The sequence below is a fragment of the Chiloscyllium plagiosum genome, unplaced genomic scaffold (assembly GCF_037043375.1).
Source record: "Chiloscyllium plagiosum isolate Xiang-an unplaced genomic scaffold, Cpla_swu_hap1 HiC_scaffold_14, whole genome shotgun sequence".
In the NCBI taxonomy this organism is placed as follows: Eukaryota; Metazoa; Chordata; class Chondrichthyes; order Orectolobiformes; family Hemiscylliidae; genus Chiloscyllium; species Chiloscyllium plagiosum.
The window spans coordinates 38,076,266-38,092,077 of NW_028270152.1; the positions used below are offsets into that span (position 1 = coordinate 38,076,266).

At 43.5% G+C, this 15,812-nt stretch overlaps 1 protein-coding gene across 10 annotated transcripts in view; it reads right to left on the bottom strand.

Annotated features, from left to right (window-relative positions):
- Positions 1–15,812, bottom strand: part of erc2 (ELKS/RAB6-interacting/CAST family member 2) — an 846,554-nt gene that overhangs the window by 788,063 nt on the left and 42,679 nt on the right. For all 10 annotated transcript variants that reach the window (XM_087994311.1, XM_087994312.1, XM_087994315.1 and 7 more), the window contains one exon: positions 14,521–15,340. In XM_087994311.1, the coding sequence (XP_087850437.1) occupies positions 14,521–15,198 (678 nt within the window). In that variant the 5' untranslated portion in view covers positions 15,199–15,340. The remainder of the gene's footprint in view (positions 1–14,520; positions 15,341–15,812) is intronic.

A 15,812-nucleotide genomic window follows, 5' to 3' on the forward strand; every position in this document is an offset into this window, starting at 1 on the left:
GAACAGGACTCAACTTCAAATATTGAACTGAATCATCACACATACAACCCCAGTTATTGAGATTCTAATTCCACTTGACATTTGGTTTTCTACACACCTCTGCACTGTTACAAAATATCTAGTTACACAATATTTTGTACTGAGTTTTTCTTCCACACTTCGGTGATGCATTGTGTTAAAAGTTTAAGAACTCTTGACAAAAAAAAAAGCTCAAATAAACATTTAACCTTTTCAATGAAGTGGTGAATTTAAAAAGCTAATTATTAGTGTATAGTGATGGAAAAGTAACAAAACAAGTTAATTGCCTGTTGAGTGTTTAACAAAAACTACAGGAAATGTTCAACATTATGAACAGTGTAGAGAAGAGGAACAGTGTGACACAGTTAACACACGTCATTCAATCAAACAGCTAGTTCTCTATGTGTTTCCCCCAACAGGATAGCTGCAGAACTTTCTAATTCTTCCTTGAACAAAGACCGACCTACCATCAACCTCCCCCAGCTGGCTGAACATGTTCTCATCTTTAACCTAATTTACTCACCCACATAAAAATGTTGCTAAGAGTATCTAGCTATATCTGCTTTTGTGTTGAACATGACCACCTCCAGTCCTTTTTTGACCTGCACTCTCACTTTCTCTGGTAAACTGAAGACTGTGTTCTCACCCTGAAGTGACAAAAAGAAAGCTCGCTACCAATTTCCATCCTTCCCCAGCATTCACATGCTCGATCTCAGACATTTTTTTTCCTCAACTCCCTTGCATGAATTTATCTCCAACAAAGAACATAGGAAATTAGGTATTCAGCCCATCAAACCTACCCCATCATTCTGGCTCACAGTTGATCATCTCAATGCTATTTTCCATCTCCATTTATGCCACTGGTCTCCAGAAAGCTACTGATTTGAGTTCTGAATCTGCTCAAGTGATTGAGATTTCATAGCCAGCTGAAGAATTCCAAAGACTACCCACAGTGAGAAGATTCCTCCTCGCCTCAGTTTCAAATAGCCTGCTTCTTATCATGAGATGATGTCCACTAGTTCAAACATCACTAGCAGGAGAAACATCCTAACTATGTCCACCTGTCTCACACAGTGTCAGGTTTTGTAAGTTTCAATGAGATAGTCTGTCATCATTCAAAACTTGAGAATACAAACTCAGTTTCTGCAATTTCTTCTCATAAAATAATCCCATCTTCCAAAGGATTAATATGGTAAACCTCCATTATACTCCTTCGATGCAAAGTGCATCCTTCCTTAGACATGGAGTCCCAGACTGTATACAACACTCCAGATTAGGACTCACCATGTTTTCAATTCAACTCCAGCAAGATATCTCACTCTGTACTCAAAATTCCCTTGAAATGGGATGTCAATATAACCTTTGCCTTTCTAGGTGCTTGCTGCACCAACACGCTAACTTTCAGTGACTCAGACAAAAATATCCAGAGTTTTTCAGGCATCCACACTTAACAAATTCTCACCATCTAAAATATATATTTTGCCAGTTTTTCCTAACAAAGTGGCTATCTTCACAATTAATAACATCACACAACATTATAATTCATGTGCCATGTGATGCACCACTGACTCAGATTGCCTTAGGATGCAAGGAGGCTTCAAAAGGATTTGGGCAGCCAATGTTTGATTTGATTTATTGTCATCACATGTACCAAGGGTACAGTAAAAAGGTATTGTTTTGTACGCTGTGCAGACAAATCATACCTGACCTAAGTACATCAGGATAATAGAACAGAATGCACAATATACTGTTCCAGCTACAGAAAAGGCGCAGAAAAAGATCAACCCTGATATGAGAAGTCAAAAGTCTAATAACAGCTGGGAAGCAGCTGTTTTGGAACATGTTAGTATATGTCTTCAAATTTTTCAATCTTCTGCCCAACAGAAGAGGGTGGAAGAGAGTATAACCAAGGTGGGAGGGGTCTTTGATTATCTTGGCTGCTCTCGTGAGGCAGCTGGAAGTATAGACGGCGGCAATGGATGGAAGGCTGGTTTGTATGATGAACGTGATGACTCCACTCAGTTTGGTGTCATCTGCAAATTTGGAAATATTACAACTGGCCCTCACATCCAAATGATTAATATAAATGTCAATGACTATGGAGCTAGCATTGACCTCTGTGGTAGAAAAATGTGGTGCTGGAAAAACACAGCAGGCCAGGCAGCAACCGAGGAGCAGGAGAATCGACGTTTCGGGCATAAGCCCTCCTTCAGGACCTCTGTGGTAGCCTACTAACGATAGCATTCTATGCTGAGAATGATCTGTTTATTACTACTCTTCACGTTCTGTCTGATATACCAGTACAGTTTGAAAATTGGCTATGTTCCCTGAGCCCATACGCTCAAAATTTTATTTACTGTATGGTACTTTATCAAAAGCCTTCTGAAAAATTCAAATACACCGTATCCACTCATTATCTCTAGTATCCTCAAAAAAGGATTTCCCTTTCATAGTGTGGAAGCAGGCCATTCAGCCTATCAAGTCCTCACCTACCCTTCGGCAGCATCCCACTCAGACAGCCATGCCCCACCCACTAATCCCTGTAACCCTGCATTTCCCATGGCTAATCTACCTAACTTGTACATCCCTGGACTGTGGGAGGAATATCGGAGCACCCAGAGGAAACCTACACAGCCATGCAAACTCCGCACAGTCGCTCAAGGTTAGAATTGAACATGGATCTCTAGTGCAGTGAAGCAGCAGTGCTGACCACTGAGCCACCATGCCACCCATGTTAACTGCTCAATTTTACCATTCTTTTCTAAAGGGTCAGTTGTAACAACCTTAATAACAAACTCTCATATTCTGCCCATTACATATTCAGGCCCTCTTGTGATGCAGTTAGTGCCCTGACCATTGGACCAGGGGTTCAAATTCCACTTGCTCCAGAGGTCTGTAATAAAATCTCAGAACAAGTTGATTTGAAAAAAAAAAATAGGTACAGGAGGCAAACAGGTCAGCAATTCTCCAGCTGCCACCTTTCACTCTTAAGTAGAGAGGTTACATTGGCAACCCTTGAATTGACAGGAACCTTTCCAGAAAAAACAGAATTACAAATGCATCACTAATGCATCCACCATCTCATGTTGCTTTTTCGATCACTGGAGATAAAGTTCATCTGGTCCGGGAGAATTATCAACCCTCAATCCAACTAATTTCTTCAAATTACTCGTCCTTACTCACACAACTTGCTTTTAGCTCTCCAATTACACAAGTCCCTTGGTCACCAACTACTTCTAGGAGATTTTCTGCATCTTCTGTAAAGACAGATGCCAAGAAACTGTTTATAGAGGAACCTCAATTATCTGAAGGACATGGGCGAGAGTATTTCATTTGGATAATCAAATGCTGGATAACATTGTTTAGCCAAGCATCGGGACCTTACAATCTTGCCAGATTATCCGATATTCAGATAATCGAATGCCAGATCATAGAAGTTCCTCTGTAATTTCTCTTGCCAGATAATCCAATATTTGGATAATCAAATGCTGGATAATCAAGGTTCCTCTAATTTCTCTGCTATTCTTCAATACAAATTCTCCTTCCTTCATGAATAATGCTTGCATTTGTAATCTCAAACTTTTTCCTTTCACATTATTAGAAGCCTTTATCATCTAACCTGATTTTCCTTGCTAGGTTTCATTCATTTTCTTTTTTTTTAATGAGTTTCTTGGCCCCTCTTTTACTGGGTCCAAAATGTGTCCTGATTCTCACGTTCACCAATATTTCTGGCATTCTTACAAATTTCTTCTTTTGATCTGATGCCATCCTTAACTTTTCATTACAGAGAGAAAGGAGAGTCAACCATGGTTAAAGTTGTGCCTTAGAGAAATTTATTTCTGCAGTGGACTTGCATTTAAGTATTAAGCAAAGCCTGACAAACATTACATCTTTTACTGCACTTGCCCAAACCATCTCATCCCCTCCGTTCCCTTTGTTCAGATTTAAGAGATGGAAATGTGTTGCTGGAAAAGCGCAGCAGGTCAGGCAGCATCTAGGGAACAGGAGAATCGACGTTTCGGGCATTAGCCCTTCTTCAGGAATGAGGGAAGTTGGTCCAGCAGGCCAAGATAAAAGATAGGGAGGAGGGACTTGGGGGAGGGGCGTCGGAAATGTGATAGGTGGAAAGAGGTCAAGGTGAGGGTGATAGGTCAAACTGGGGTGGGGGCGGAGAGGTCGGGAAGAAGATTGCAGGTTAGGAAGGCGGTGCTGAATTTGATGGATTTGACTGAGACAGGCTGGGGGGGGGGGGGGGGGGGAAGGGGAAATGAGGAAACTGGTGAAATCCGAGTTCATCCCTTGTGGTTGGAGGGTTCCTAGCCGGAAGATGAGGCGTTCTTCCTCCAACCGTCGTTTCGCTGTGGTCTGACGATGGAGGAGTCCAAAGACCTGCATATCCTTGGTGGAGTGGGAGGGGGAATTGAAATGTTGAGCTACAGGGTGGTTGGGTTGGTTGGTCCGGGTGTCCCAGAGGTGTTCTCTGAAACGCTCCGCAAGTAGGCAGCCTGTCTCCCCAATATAGAGGAGGCCACATCGGGTGCAAAGGATGCAATAGATGATGATATGTGTGGAGGTACAGGTGAATCTGTGGCGGATATGGAAGTTTCCTTTGGGGCCTTGGAGGGAGGTGAGGGGGGAGGTGTGGGCGCAAGTCTTGCACCTCCTGCGGTTGCAGGGGAAGGTGCCGGGAGTGGAGGTTGGGTTGGTGGGGGGTGTGGATCTGACGAGGGAGTCACGGAGGGAGTGGTCTTTACGGAATGCTGATAGGGGAGGGGAGGGAAATATATCCTTGGTGGTGGGGTCCGTTTGGAGGTGGCGGAAATGGCGGCGGATTTAAGACCTTAGTTTTAGAATGAACTAGAATACATTCAAATGTCATGTAAAATTCTATCACATTATCGTCAATATTTCCCAATGGTTCCTTTATTATATGAACATCACCAACTCCAAAAAGCCTTATCCTCAGTTGGATCCTCAACATACTATTCCAGAAGCTCATCTCAAACACACTCACAGGAAGTCATCCTCTACATCATGAGTGCTGTCTTGATTAATCATCTGAATGCAAATTGAATTTGTCCATCATTACTATCTTACCTACATCGCATGCATCTAATTTTCTGATTTATAGCATGCCCAAAACAAGAACTACAGTTTGGTTGTTCCACAAACAAATATTTGCTTCCCTTTGCTGTCTCTTAGCTCCACCCAAACTGATCTTACATCTTGGATCTTTTGAAGATAGCCCTTTTTTACTAAATTGCTGACGTCACCATTTACTATGTGTTACTCCACCTATCCTGGGCCTCCTGCAGTGCTCTAATGAAGTTCAACATAAGTTTGACAACAGCACCTCAGCTTTCCATAATATCATAAGATATTGGAGCAGACTTAGGCTGTTCGGCCCATCGAGTCTGCTCCACCACTCGATCACAGCTGATAAGTTTGTCAACACCATTTGCCTGCCTTCTTCCCATAACCTTTGATCCCCTTACTAATCAAATATCGATCTCGGTGATAAATACACTCAATGAAATTACCTCCACAACCTTCATTCAATAAAACTGGTCTATTGTCTTCCAGACTTGACACTGAGTTCAGCAACATCACATTGCATTCTTACACCATCATGTTTCCTTTTTCTGAGCTTTTTGTGGGGGGGGATGGCAGTGGCATAATATGCCAAATGCCAATTGCCATTTTGCCAGGGAGAAAGAGCCAAGGTCAGAAGCAGGCTCAATGCCAATACCAAAGACTCCTTCTTGTCATGGAAGCCATCTGCCCACTAAGGGGCAGGAAAGGGGAGGGGAAGGAAAGGCTGCGCATGGAAGGGAAGGGAGAGAGAGGGAGGCTAAGAGATAATTTAAAAAAAGGAGTAGATTCAAATTGGTTAGCTCAGGAACACTCATAACGAGGAGTGAGGAGTTAAGAACAGTGGAAATCACGAGGTAATTAATTACTTGCAAATAAATGTGGCTTCCCTAGCTTAAAGATGCCATATGTTAAAAGGAGATCGATGAGGAAAAATTGCAGTGAACACTACAGTAAGGAACACTTAACTGTTAAATTTAAATATCAGAGATCCAAGATGCAGTAAAGAGGGTACCAACGGCCTGTTTAAAATATTCCAGCCTTGTGCGTAGTCTATGGCAACACATTACCTGAAACTTCTCTACGACATAAAAGGTACATTAAAGGAGGTGATGGCTGCCTGTGGGAAAGCGGGGGCAGCAATTAATTTCAAAAAAAAAGTCTGCTGCTAATTCATATCTTTTCTCTTTTGCCAATTTAAATACTATACTATTAATGTTTTCCTAGTTGTAGACTTAATGGGGGGGGGGATTGATAATTCTAGAAGAAAATTACTTTTATTTAAAGCCACATTTACTGACACTGACATGTGCACTGCACATTGCTTTAAATCACACGTGCACAGATCCTGGGTGGCTGCAGGGAGGGGCACGGAATTACAAACAGAATGAGTCAGGGTGGGATTAGGATAAATTGTTGTCATCCAATTTTCCCAAATCTTGTCATCCTAATTTTCATCTCATAGGAACATGCTGGTCCTGAACTCTAGTCAACTGGTCTTTAAAAAGGCTCCCACATGTCAGATGAATTTACCTTCAAACAGCTGTCCCCAATCCAATTGGTCCCCTAGCTCCAGCTAATACTGTTGTAAGTAGCCTTCCCATAATTTAACACTTTTACCAGAGGACCAGGCTTATCAATAACTACCTTAAAACTTAAGGAATTATGAACATTGTCCCCAAAATACTCCCCCACTGAAACTTCGATCACCTGGCCAGCCTCACTTCCCAATACGAGGTCAAGCACAGACCTATCTACATATGTAGGCCATCTACACATGGTTTCAAGCAGAACTCCAGGATGCAATTAAAATTCTGTCCCATCTAAGCTCCTAGCAGTAAGGAAGTCCTCGTCAATATTGTGGAAGTTGAGGTCACCCACGACCACACTGTTTCTACATCTCTCTATAATCTGCTTATATTTAGAGTCAGAGTCACACAGAATAGAAACAGATCCTTCAGTCCATAATGTTTACACCAACCAACAAACACCAAATTACCCAAATCTCAATTACCTGCACTTGGGAAATAGCCTACATTTTTTTTAAAAAAACATGACATTCCTTAAAGCAGAAACAGGCAATTTGGCCCAACAAGTCCACATCAGCCCTCCAAAAAGTAACCCACCCAGACCCATTTCCCTCTGATTAATGCACCTACCACTATGGGCAATTAAGCATGGCCAATTCACCTGACCTGCACATCTTTATATTGAGAGGAAACCAGAACACCCACAGGAAACCCATGCAGACACTGGAAGAATGTGCAAACTCCACACAGACAGTCCCCGAGGCTGAAATCGAACTCAGGTCCCTGGCGCTGTGAGGTTGCAGTGCTAACCACTGAGCCACCGTGCCGCCCTCTGTTCCTTTAATTCCGGCTGGCTGTTGGGAGGCCTATAGTGCAACCCCAAACTGGTAATTTCGCTTTTCTTATTCCAAACTTCAACCCATATGGCCTCGCTGGATGAGCTCTCTCAAGGTGCCTCTCTGTCATAGCTGTGGCATTCTCCTTCATTAGCAACGTAACTCCCCGAACCCTTTTACATCCCTCTCTATCACAAGTGAAACATCTAAACCCTAAACATTCAGCTACCAGTCCTGCCATAGTCACATGTACTAATCAAGTCTCTCAGCACATCTGCTTTATCTGTTATACTCTGTATGTTAAAATAAATGCACTGCAGACCATTTGCCCTGCTGTGTTCATTAATTTGACCCTGCTGGTTCTTCTACGAGACTACTTGATTTAGCCCCTTTCCTCTTCAAATACTCCACATACTGACTAACTGGTCCAGGTCCACACCCACCCAAATGACACTGGCAAATCTCTCTACCAGGGTAATGGTGCCCCTCCAGTTTAGGTGCAACCGTTCCTTCTTGCACAGGTCTCACCTGTCCTGGAAAAGATCCCAATGATCCAAATATCTGAATCCCTCCCCTCCTACATCAATGCTTTAACTATGCTTTATGTTTTATCTTCCTATTTGCAAACTTTGTTTTAGCTGGCACTGATAAACCGAGCATATTGTATACCTCAAATATCGTAAAGTTTGTAATTTATTAACCTCAATGAACATATACTTCTCATTCATTGAATAGCCACGCAAAATGCCAACGATTGATTCAGTTTTCAAGTCAATTTTGCCTCAAATACCATAATCTACCATGATGTCCAAGTAGTCAGTTTAGAGTTTGAGTGAGAAGACTCTCTCCTGGTAGGTTTTAAGGCAAAGTTGCATTATTCTTTAAATGATTTATGCTTTAAATAAAGTGTAACAATAAATGTGCATACCCTGCATGATATTTCTACTCCATAGCGTATGTTTTTACATTGATTATGTGGAATATTTGATCAGCCAGCACTCCTGGTCCTACAGAGCACCTGTTATTAAAACAGCATTTAATCTCCCTCCTGACACTACTCACTCAGTCTCTACTGCTGGTTCCTGAGCAACCAAGCCTATGCCACCTTTCGAGCTGCGACACAACTTCTGGAGCTTTATGTATGGATTCAGCTCCACTCCTGCCGCTCTGACTTTCTCCTCAGTTATTTATCCAGAAGTTGCCCCCATTCCACCCCCAAGCCCCTGCTGTGCTGTGCTCCTGCTATCCCCGGAGCTTCCTGAATGTGCTTAGAGCTGTAACCAAGTAGGGGCATGCATTCCATCACAATCCTGACCTGTGCCTTTCAGATAATAGACAGGCATTGGAAAAACACATAGCATATTATTCAGCACAGGATTCCTAGCCTCTAAACACCTCTTGCAGCCACATTATGTAGTGACAGGTCCAATTCAGTTGCTGGCTAATGTCACCCAAGACTTTGATAGTGATAGATTGTTGCTAACACCATTCAATGGCAAGGGGTGATGACTAGATTTTGCCTTGTTGGAGATGTGTGACATAGATGTTGCTTGTTATTTGTCAGCCCAAGTCTGGATATTGTGCAGGTATTACTGGATTTCAGCATGACTACTTCAGTATCTGAGTAGTCACACATGGTGCTGAACATTGTATAATTATTGCCAAATATCTCCACTTTTGATTTTATGGAGGGAAAATCATTGATGAAAGCAGCTGAAGATGGTGGCACCTTGCATACTAACTAGAAGAACTCCTCCAGAGACATACTTGAGCACAGTTGACTGAACTTAAGTTTCTTCGATGTTCGATATAATTCCAATCACTGGAGAATTCTCCCCGATCCTCCTGACTCCAGTTTTGCCAGGGACTAGATTCTTATTTAGTCTGATGTCAAGCATAGTTTAACATAGTTACCCTCAACCATACATCTCTAAAGTTCAGTCCTTTTATCTACATATGGACCAAGGCTGTGATGAGCTGAGAAGTGGAATGGTCTTGGCTGAACCCAAATTGAGCATCAGTGAGCAGCTTATTCTTTTACCAGTGCCATTTGAACTTTGCTAAATGATCGAGAGTAGAATGATGTGCTAATTAGTTGGGTTGGATTTCTCCTGCTTTTTTTTCTCCACACAGTAAGTTCCTGGGCAATTTTCCACATTTCCAGGTGGATGTCAGTGCTGTAGAAGTACTGGAAGAGCTTGGCAAGAGGCTCGCCTAGAGCTGGAGCATATCAGAAATTCTGTTGCTAGAATATTGTCAGGGCTAATAGCATTGGCAGAATCCAGTACATTCAGTCATTTTGCATCAAACTCAGATCCTGTGCAAGCCCAAATACCATTTAGGTCAACACAAATACAGAAGGTTATGTTAGTACATGATTGCAAAAAAAAAAAACAAAAGAAAACCCTCAAGAGAAGCCCTAAGAAAAATATAAATGTGTGCCCTGGTAGGAAGCTGGTCAGGCTGAGATGTTGTCATCCAAAATTAAACTTTAAAAAAAAGGGTGAAACTCCAATGTAAATTTCAGTTAGCGACTTAACTCAAACAGATTTAAAATGTTAAATAAAAGAAAAGGCTATGGTCAGTTCAGAAAACCAGAAACCAGAAGACTTGCATTTGAGTTCATAAAGATATGCCATCTACTTATGCATTTGCTATTTGCCTGTTTCAGCACACTGCTGCTACTGAGTCTCAGTGGTCGTAAGAGTGGATGCTTGTGGATATGATGCCAATCAATTGGCCTGCTGTGTCCTGGATGATGTCAAGCTTGACTGTTGATGGAATGTACTCATCCAGGCCAGTTGGGAGTATTCCATCACACTCCTGACTTGCAGCTTTTTTGGAGGAGGACAGGCTTTGGGGAGCCAGGTGGGGAGTTACTCGCCACACTATTCCTAGCCTCTGACCTGCTCTTGTAGCCACAGTATTTGTGGCGAGTCCAGTTGAGTTTCTAGTCAATGATAACCCCAGGATGTGGATAGCTCAGGGGGACACTGGTAATGCTATGAAATGTCAGGGAGCTGTGGTTGATTCTCTTTTCAGTGACGGTCATTACTTTGCATTTGTGTGGCATAGCCTGGAGAGTGTTGTGTTCCAGATCTCGATGCATTGAAGCATGGACTGCTTCAGTATGTGAAGAGTCATGAATGGTGCTGAACATTGATTGCACAATCAGCGGCAAACATCCCCACTTCTGACCTCGACCTGGAGGGAAGATCGATCGATCCATACAGCTGAAGAATCCATACAGCTGAGCAATTCCTGCAAAGCTGTCCTGGAGCAGAGGTGACTGAACTCTGCAAACCACACCAACTTCCTGTGTGCCAGGTAAAACTCCAGTCACTGGAGAATTTGCCCTCTAATATCCATGGATTCCAGTTTTGCCAGGGCTCCTTGATGCCACACTCAGTTGAATGCAGCATTGATATCAAGGGCTGTCACTCTCACCTCACCTCTGGAATTCAGCTGGTTTGCCCATGTTAGAACTGATGAGGTCAGCAGCTGAGAGGCCCTGGCAGAACCCAAACAGGGCATCACTGAGCAGGTTATTGCTCAGCAGGCACTGCTTGACAGCACTATTAACAATACCTTCCATCATTTTACTGATGGGGTGGTAACTGGCTAGGTTGGATTTGTCCTGTTTTTTGTGTACAAGACATACCAGGGCAATTTTTCACACTGTCAGGTAGAAGCCAGTGTTGTAACTGTACTAGAACAACTTGGCTAGGGGAGCAGCAAGTTCTGGAGCACAAGCTTTCAGTACTACTGCCGGAATGTTGTTAGAATCCGTAGCCTTTTCAGTATCCAGTGCCTGCAACTGTTTCATGATGTCCTTGGGCGTGAATCAAATTGGCTGAAGACTGGTATCGGTGATGCTGGGGAGCATGAGCATGCCGAGATGCATCATCCACTCGGTACTTCTGGCTGCAGATTGCTGCAAAAGCTTCAGCCATACATTTTGCACAGACGTGCTGGGCTCTTCCATAATGGAGAATAGAATATTTGCGCAGCCTCTTCCTCTAGCAATTTGTTTAATTGTCCAGCAGCATTCAGTACTGAATGTGTCATGACTGCAGAGCTTAGATCGGTTGGTTGTGGAATCACTTAGCTCTCTCTATCCCTTGCTGCTTATGCTGTTTGGCATGCAAGTAGCCCTGTTTGGTAGCTTCAGCAGGTTGACGCCTCATTTTCAGGTACGCCTGGTGCTGCACCTGGCATATCCTCCTTCACTTTCCATTGAACCAGGATTGATCCCCTGGCCTGATGGAACATTTGGGTGTGGATATGCTGGGTCATGAGATTACAGATTGTGCTGGATAGAATTCAGTTGCTGGCCCACAATGCTTCATGGATGCTTAGTCTTGAGTTGCTAGATCTGTTCGAAGTCTGTCCCATTTAGTGCCACACATGGAGGTTTTTCTCAACATGAAGGGAGGATTTCGTCTCTAAGGACTGTGCGGTGGTCACTCTGACCAAAACTGGACAGACGCATCTGCAGTTGGCAGATGGCAGATGGGCAAGGATGGGAGGTCAGGCATGTTTTTCCTTTTTGTTGGTTCCCTCACCATCTGCTGCAGATCCTGTCTAGCAGCTATGTCCTTTAGGACTCAAACAGTAGTAATGATGCTGGGCTACTCTTGGTGGTAGACAGTGAAATCCCCCAGAATACATCTAGTGCCCTCAGCCACCCTCAGTATTTTCTCCAACATGGAAGGATACCAATTCATCAGCTGAGAGAGTACAGTGTGTGGTAATCAGCAGGTTTCCTTGCCCATGGTTGACCTGTAGCCATTGACTCCAGACCTCATGAAGTCCGATGTCGAGGACTCCCGACAACTCCCTCCAGACTGTATACAACAGTGCCACCACCTCTGCTGGATCTGTCTGCTGGTGGAGCAGGACATACCCAGGGATGGTAATGGTGGTGTCTGAGATATTGTCTGTAAGGAATGATTCCGTGAGTATGACTATGTCAGGCTGTGGCTTGACTAGTCTGTGAGATAGCTTTCCCAATTTTGGCTTTAACCACCAGATGTTACTGAGGACGACTTTGCAGGGTCAACAACTGTGTTTCTGCCATTGCCTTTTCCAGTGCCTAAGTCGATGCCAGGTGATCCATCCAGTTTCATTTCTTTGAGACTTTATAGTAACTGGTACAACAGAGCGGCTTGCCAGGCCATTTCAGAGGGCAACTGAAGGTCAACTACATTGCTGTGGGTCTGGAGTCACATATAATTCAGACCAGGTGAGGATGGCAGATTTCCTTCCCTGAAGGACAGTAGTGAACCAAATGGGTTTTTCCAACAATCAATGATTTCATGGTCATCAGTAGATCTTTACATTTTTATAAAATAATTATAAACCAATAATTATACCTTAAAAAGCACTACAGATCAACCAGATTAGGAAGCATGTAGATTGTGTTGAAGTAATAGTTTAGAATACACATTTTCAGATTGTCCTCAACTGGAATAGAGTGGATAATTCTGGGCATCAAATGGAAGAGAAATGCAAAGGTCTGAAGGTCAGCACAAAATGAAGTTTACTAGGGATAAAGGGACAGCGAATTAGAGAGGATGGAAAAGTGCGGATTATATTTCACAGTAAGATAAATGAAGTGACATTTTCAGGATTGCTTGAATCGATAGAAGAAACCTACTGGCAAGTAGAACCTGGATCCCTGGTGCTGGCAGGCAGCAGTGCTAATCACCACCCCAATTCGAGTGCACACACCAGATTTGTTATAACAGACACAGTCACAAAGACCTAGTTTTCAATGGTTTTTCTGAACTCCTTTAACTTTGTCCAAGCAGAAGTCTTCCAATGTGTCAAGGGAAATTGATATTTCATGTAGGTTTGACTACTACTTGTCAAATGCAATCTGAAATCTGTAATAGCTGATCTCTGTGTAATAAAGGATGCAATAGTTAAATATTAAATGAAGGGCGATAGCATACACTGATCACTCTCTCAAGACCTCTGCCATAACATTAGAACCACATTTTCTATTATTTTACAGTCACTGGAGGCAATTTGGAGCTCTTATGCAATTTGTTAGATTAGTGACAGCAAATGGCAAGTGGAAGGCCCCAAGTAGCAATTAAGTAATCACTTAAGGGTCTTATTTGGTGCCCAAGTTAAGAAAGTCACCCATAGCAATTAAGCACTGGGTGAGAGGAGTGAAAATACATCGCCCTGGGAAGATCACACTCTTTGTTCAACAACTTTGGAATTCTGCACTGCTATGACCTACTTTCAGGCAAGACAGTATTCCAATGAGCAGACAGCTATTAAAACTAGGGATTTAAGAGAAGAAGATGGAAAGAAATGGATATATTGAGAACAGAAGCATACAGGTTTCAAGAGGTTTTTCAAAAAACTGAAAAGAAACCCCCATGGATAGGCAAAGTGACTGAATGCATTGTCACTGTTGAAGTAGAGAAAGCAGATGAGAAAACAAAAAAAAAAGGTTGTAACTAGAAAACTAAAGAGTGCTTGAAAAGACAAAGCTGGAGGAAGGGATCTGAAGACAAAGGAATAACTCAATCTCAGATAACAACAAGTAAGTGAGCAAGTCAAAATGGAAAGATGTCCTACTGCAAAACAATAATTGTGTGGATCATGATTTTGTCAGTGGACAGTTGGGAGAACCTCAGTGGTGTGAATTGAGCTACATAAAAGTCAGGAAGTATCACTCCAGTCGGTCAAGTGGTTTGTTCTATTCTATTCACGAGGTCAAAAGATGATCAGTCATCTGCTTGGTCAAATTTGAGGTAACAGATTTAAAGATGGAACTCGATCAGTGGGTAGAGCACTCATTAAAAGTTGACAGCATCCCCAGCCACCTGTCTGAGCATGGTGAGAAAGATTAGCAGCCAGCTAGCACATGATCCTGCAGTCTCTTGGCTGATGTCCATGTGAATCAGGAGGCTTTTACCCTCCTTATTACAAAGGATGCTTTAAAAATTGGAGCAACCCACAAATTAAACGTTTCAAAGCATATCGCTTCGGAAAATGGAGAGCAAATCACAAAAAAAGAACTATACCTGGCTTTCCTCGTGAGATACTCGCATCTGTTCTTTAAGCACCGACATTCTGGCCGCCTCCTCTTTCCTCAGCACTCTCTCTTTCTTCAGCTCGGGGCTCCAGAAAGTTTTAATGCTGTTCATGGACGATCCCAGCTTGGTGTCTTTAACTTCCAGCTCCTTCCGGAGGATCTCGTTCTCTCGCTGCAGATCCTTGAGCTGAGCTTGCAGATCGACCACGGTGTTATCTCGGGCCTGCCTCAGGGTGGAGGGCACTTGGTGATGGTGGTGGTGGTGGTGATGGGAGGATGGGGTCACCATGCCGCTGTGCTGGTGGTGATCACTGAAAGACAGGGCATCTCCGCCGGGAGGCAGGCCAGCCGAGGCGATGTTGGGACTACTGCCCATGGCCGTCACCCGCCCCCCGTAGGTGGCTCGGTTGGTCGCCCTGCCCAGGGTCATGGTCCCTTTGGGAAAGCTGGTGGAGGCGACTCCCTCGTGGTCACTCAGGTACATGGGTCCCGATGTGGCGTAGGCTGCGTTCAGAGACTGGATGTTCTCCATGGACAGGGTCTTGCCGGCTCCTCCGGTGCCGCCGCTGCTTGTTCTGCGGTGTCCCAGGCGAGGTGAACGGGGAAGCCGGGGAGACCGCGATGGGCTGCCTTCCACGTGGCCCACAGCCCTGGAACTGCCGTACATGGCTCCGGTCTGACTCAAAGGCGCTGGCTGTGATCGAGGAACCCGGCCGCCGTCACTCAACGCCTCTCCTTGTGCTACCTGCCCGAGCTTGTTACCGCATTTCCACACTGCTGGGCGAGGAGGGCTTGCCTACTCGTCAGAGCTGCAAGATATTTTAATAAAATAATGTACAGAATCATTCACATTCAACATATTTATAAATTAAACAGGTAGGGGGGAGAAAAAAAATCAGCGAATACAGGCTTCCAGAAATACAAAAACCGATAAACCCCCTTGGAAAATAATCCCACAAATATAAAGCGCTGGACACTGATAAGTGTGACATGTAAAACTAACAGATCACCACAAGATCGAGAGAGAATTGACGATGGAGTTGATAGTTTCTATCAGCTGAAGGCATTTCTTCACAAAGGTACTGTCAATCACGTTCAAATGTACCAAATGCTCATAGCTACTGGTACTTTTCTGTGCATTAAATTTGTATTTTTGCTTCACCTTCAGAACAATGTTTTCTAAATATTAAGCTATCAAAGCAGAGATCTTGCACAGCACATGACTAAACGTGATTAAATAACTGGAGTTAGGCAAGTAAAATGACCTCCAACTTCCAATCT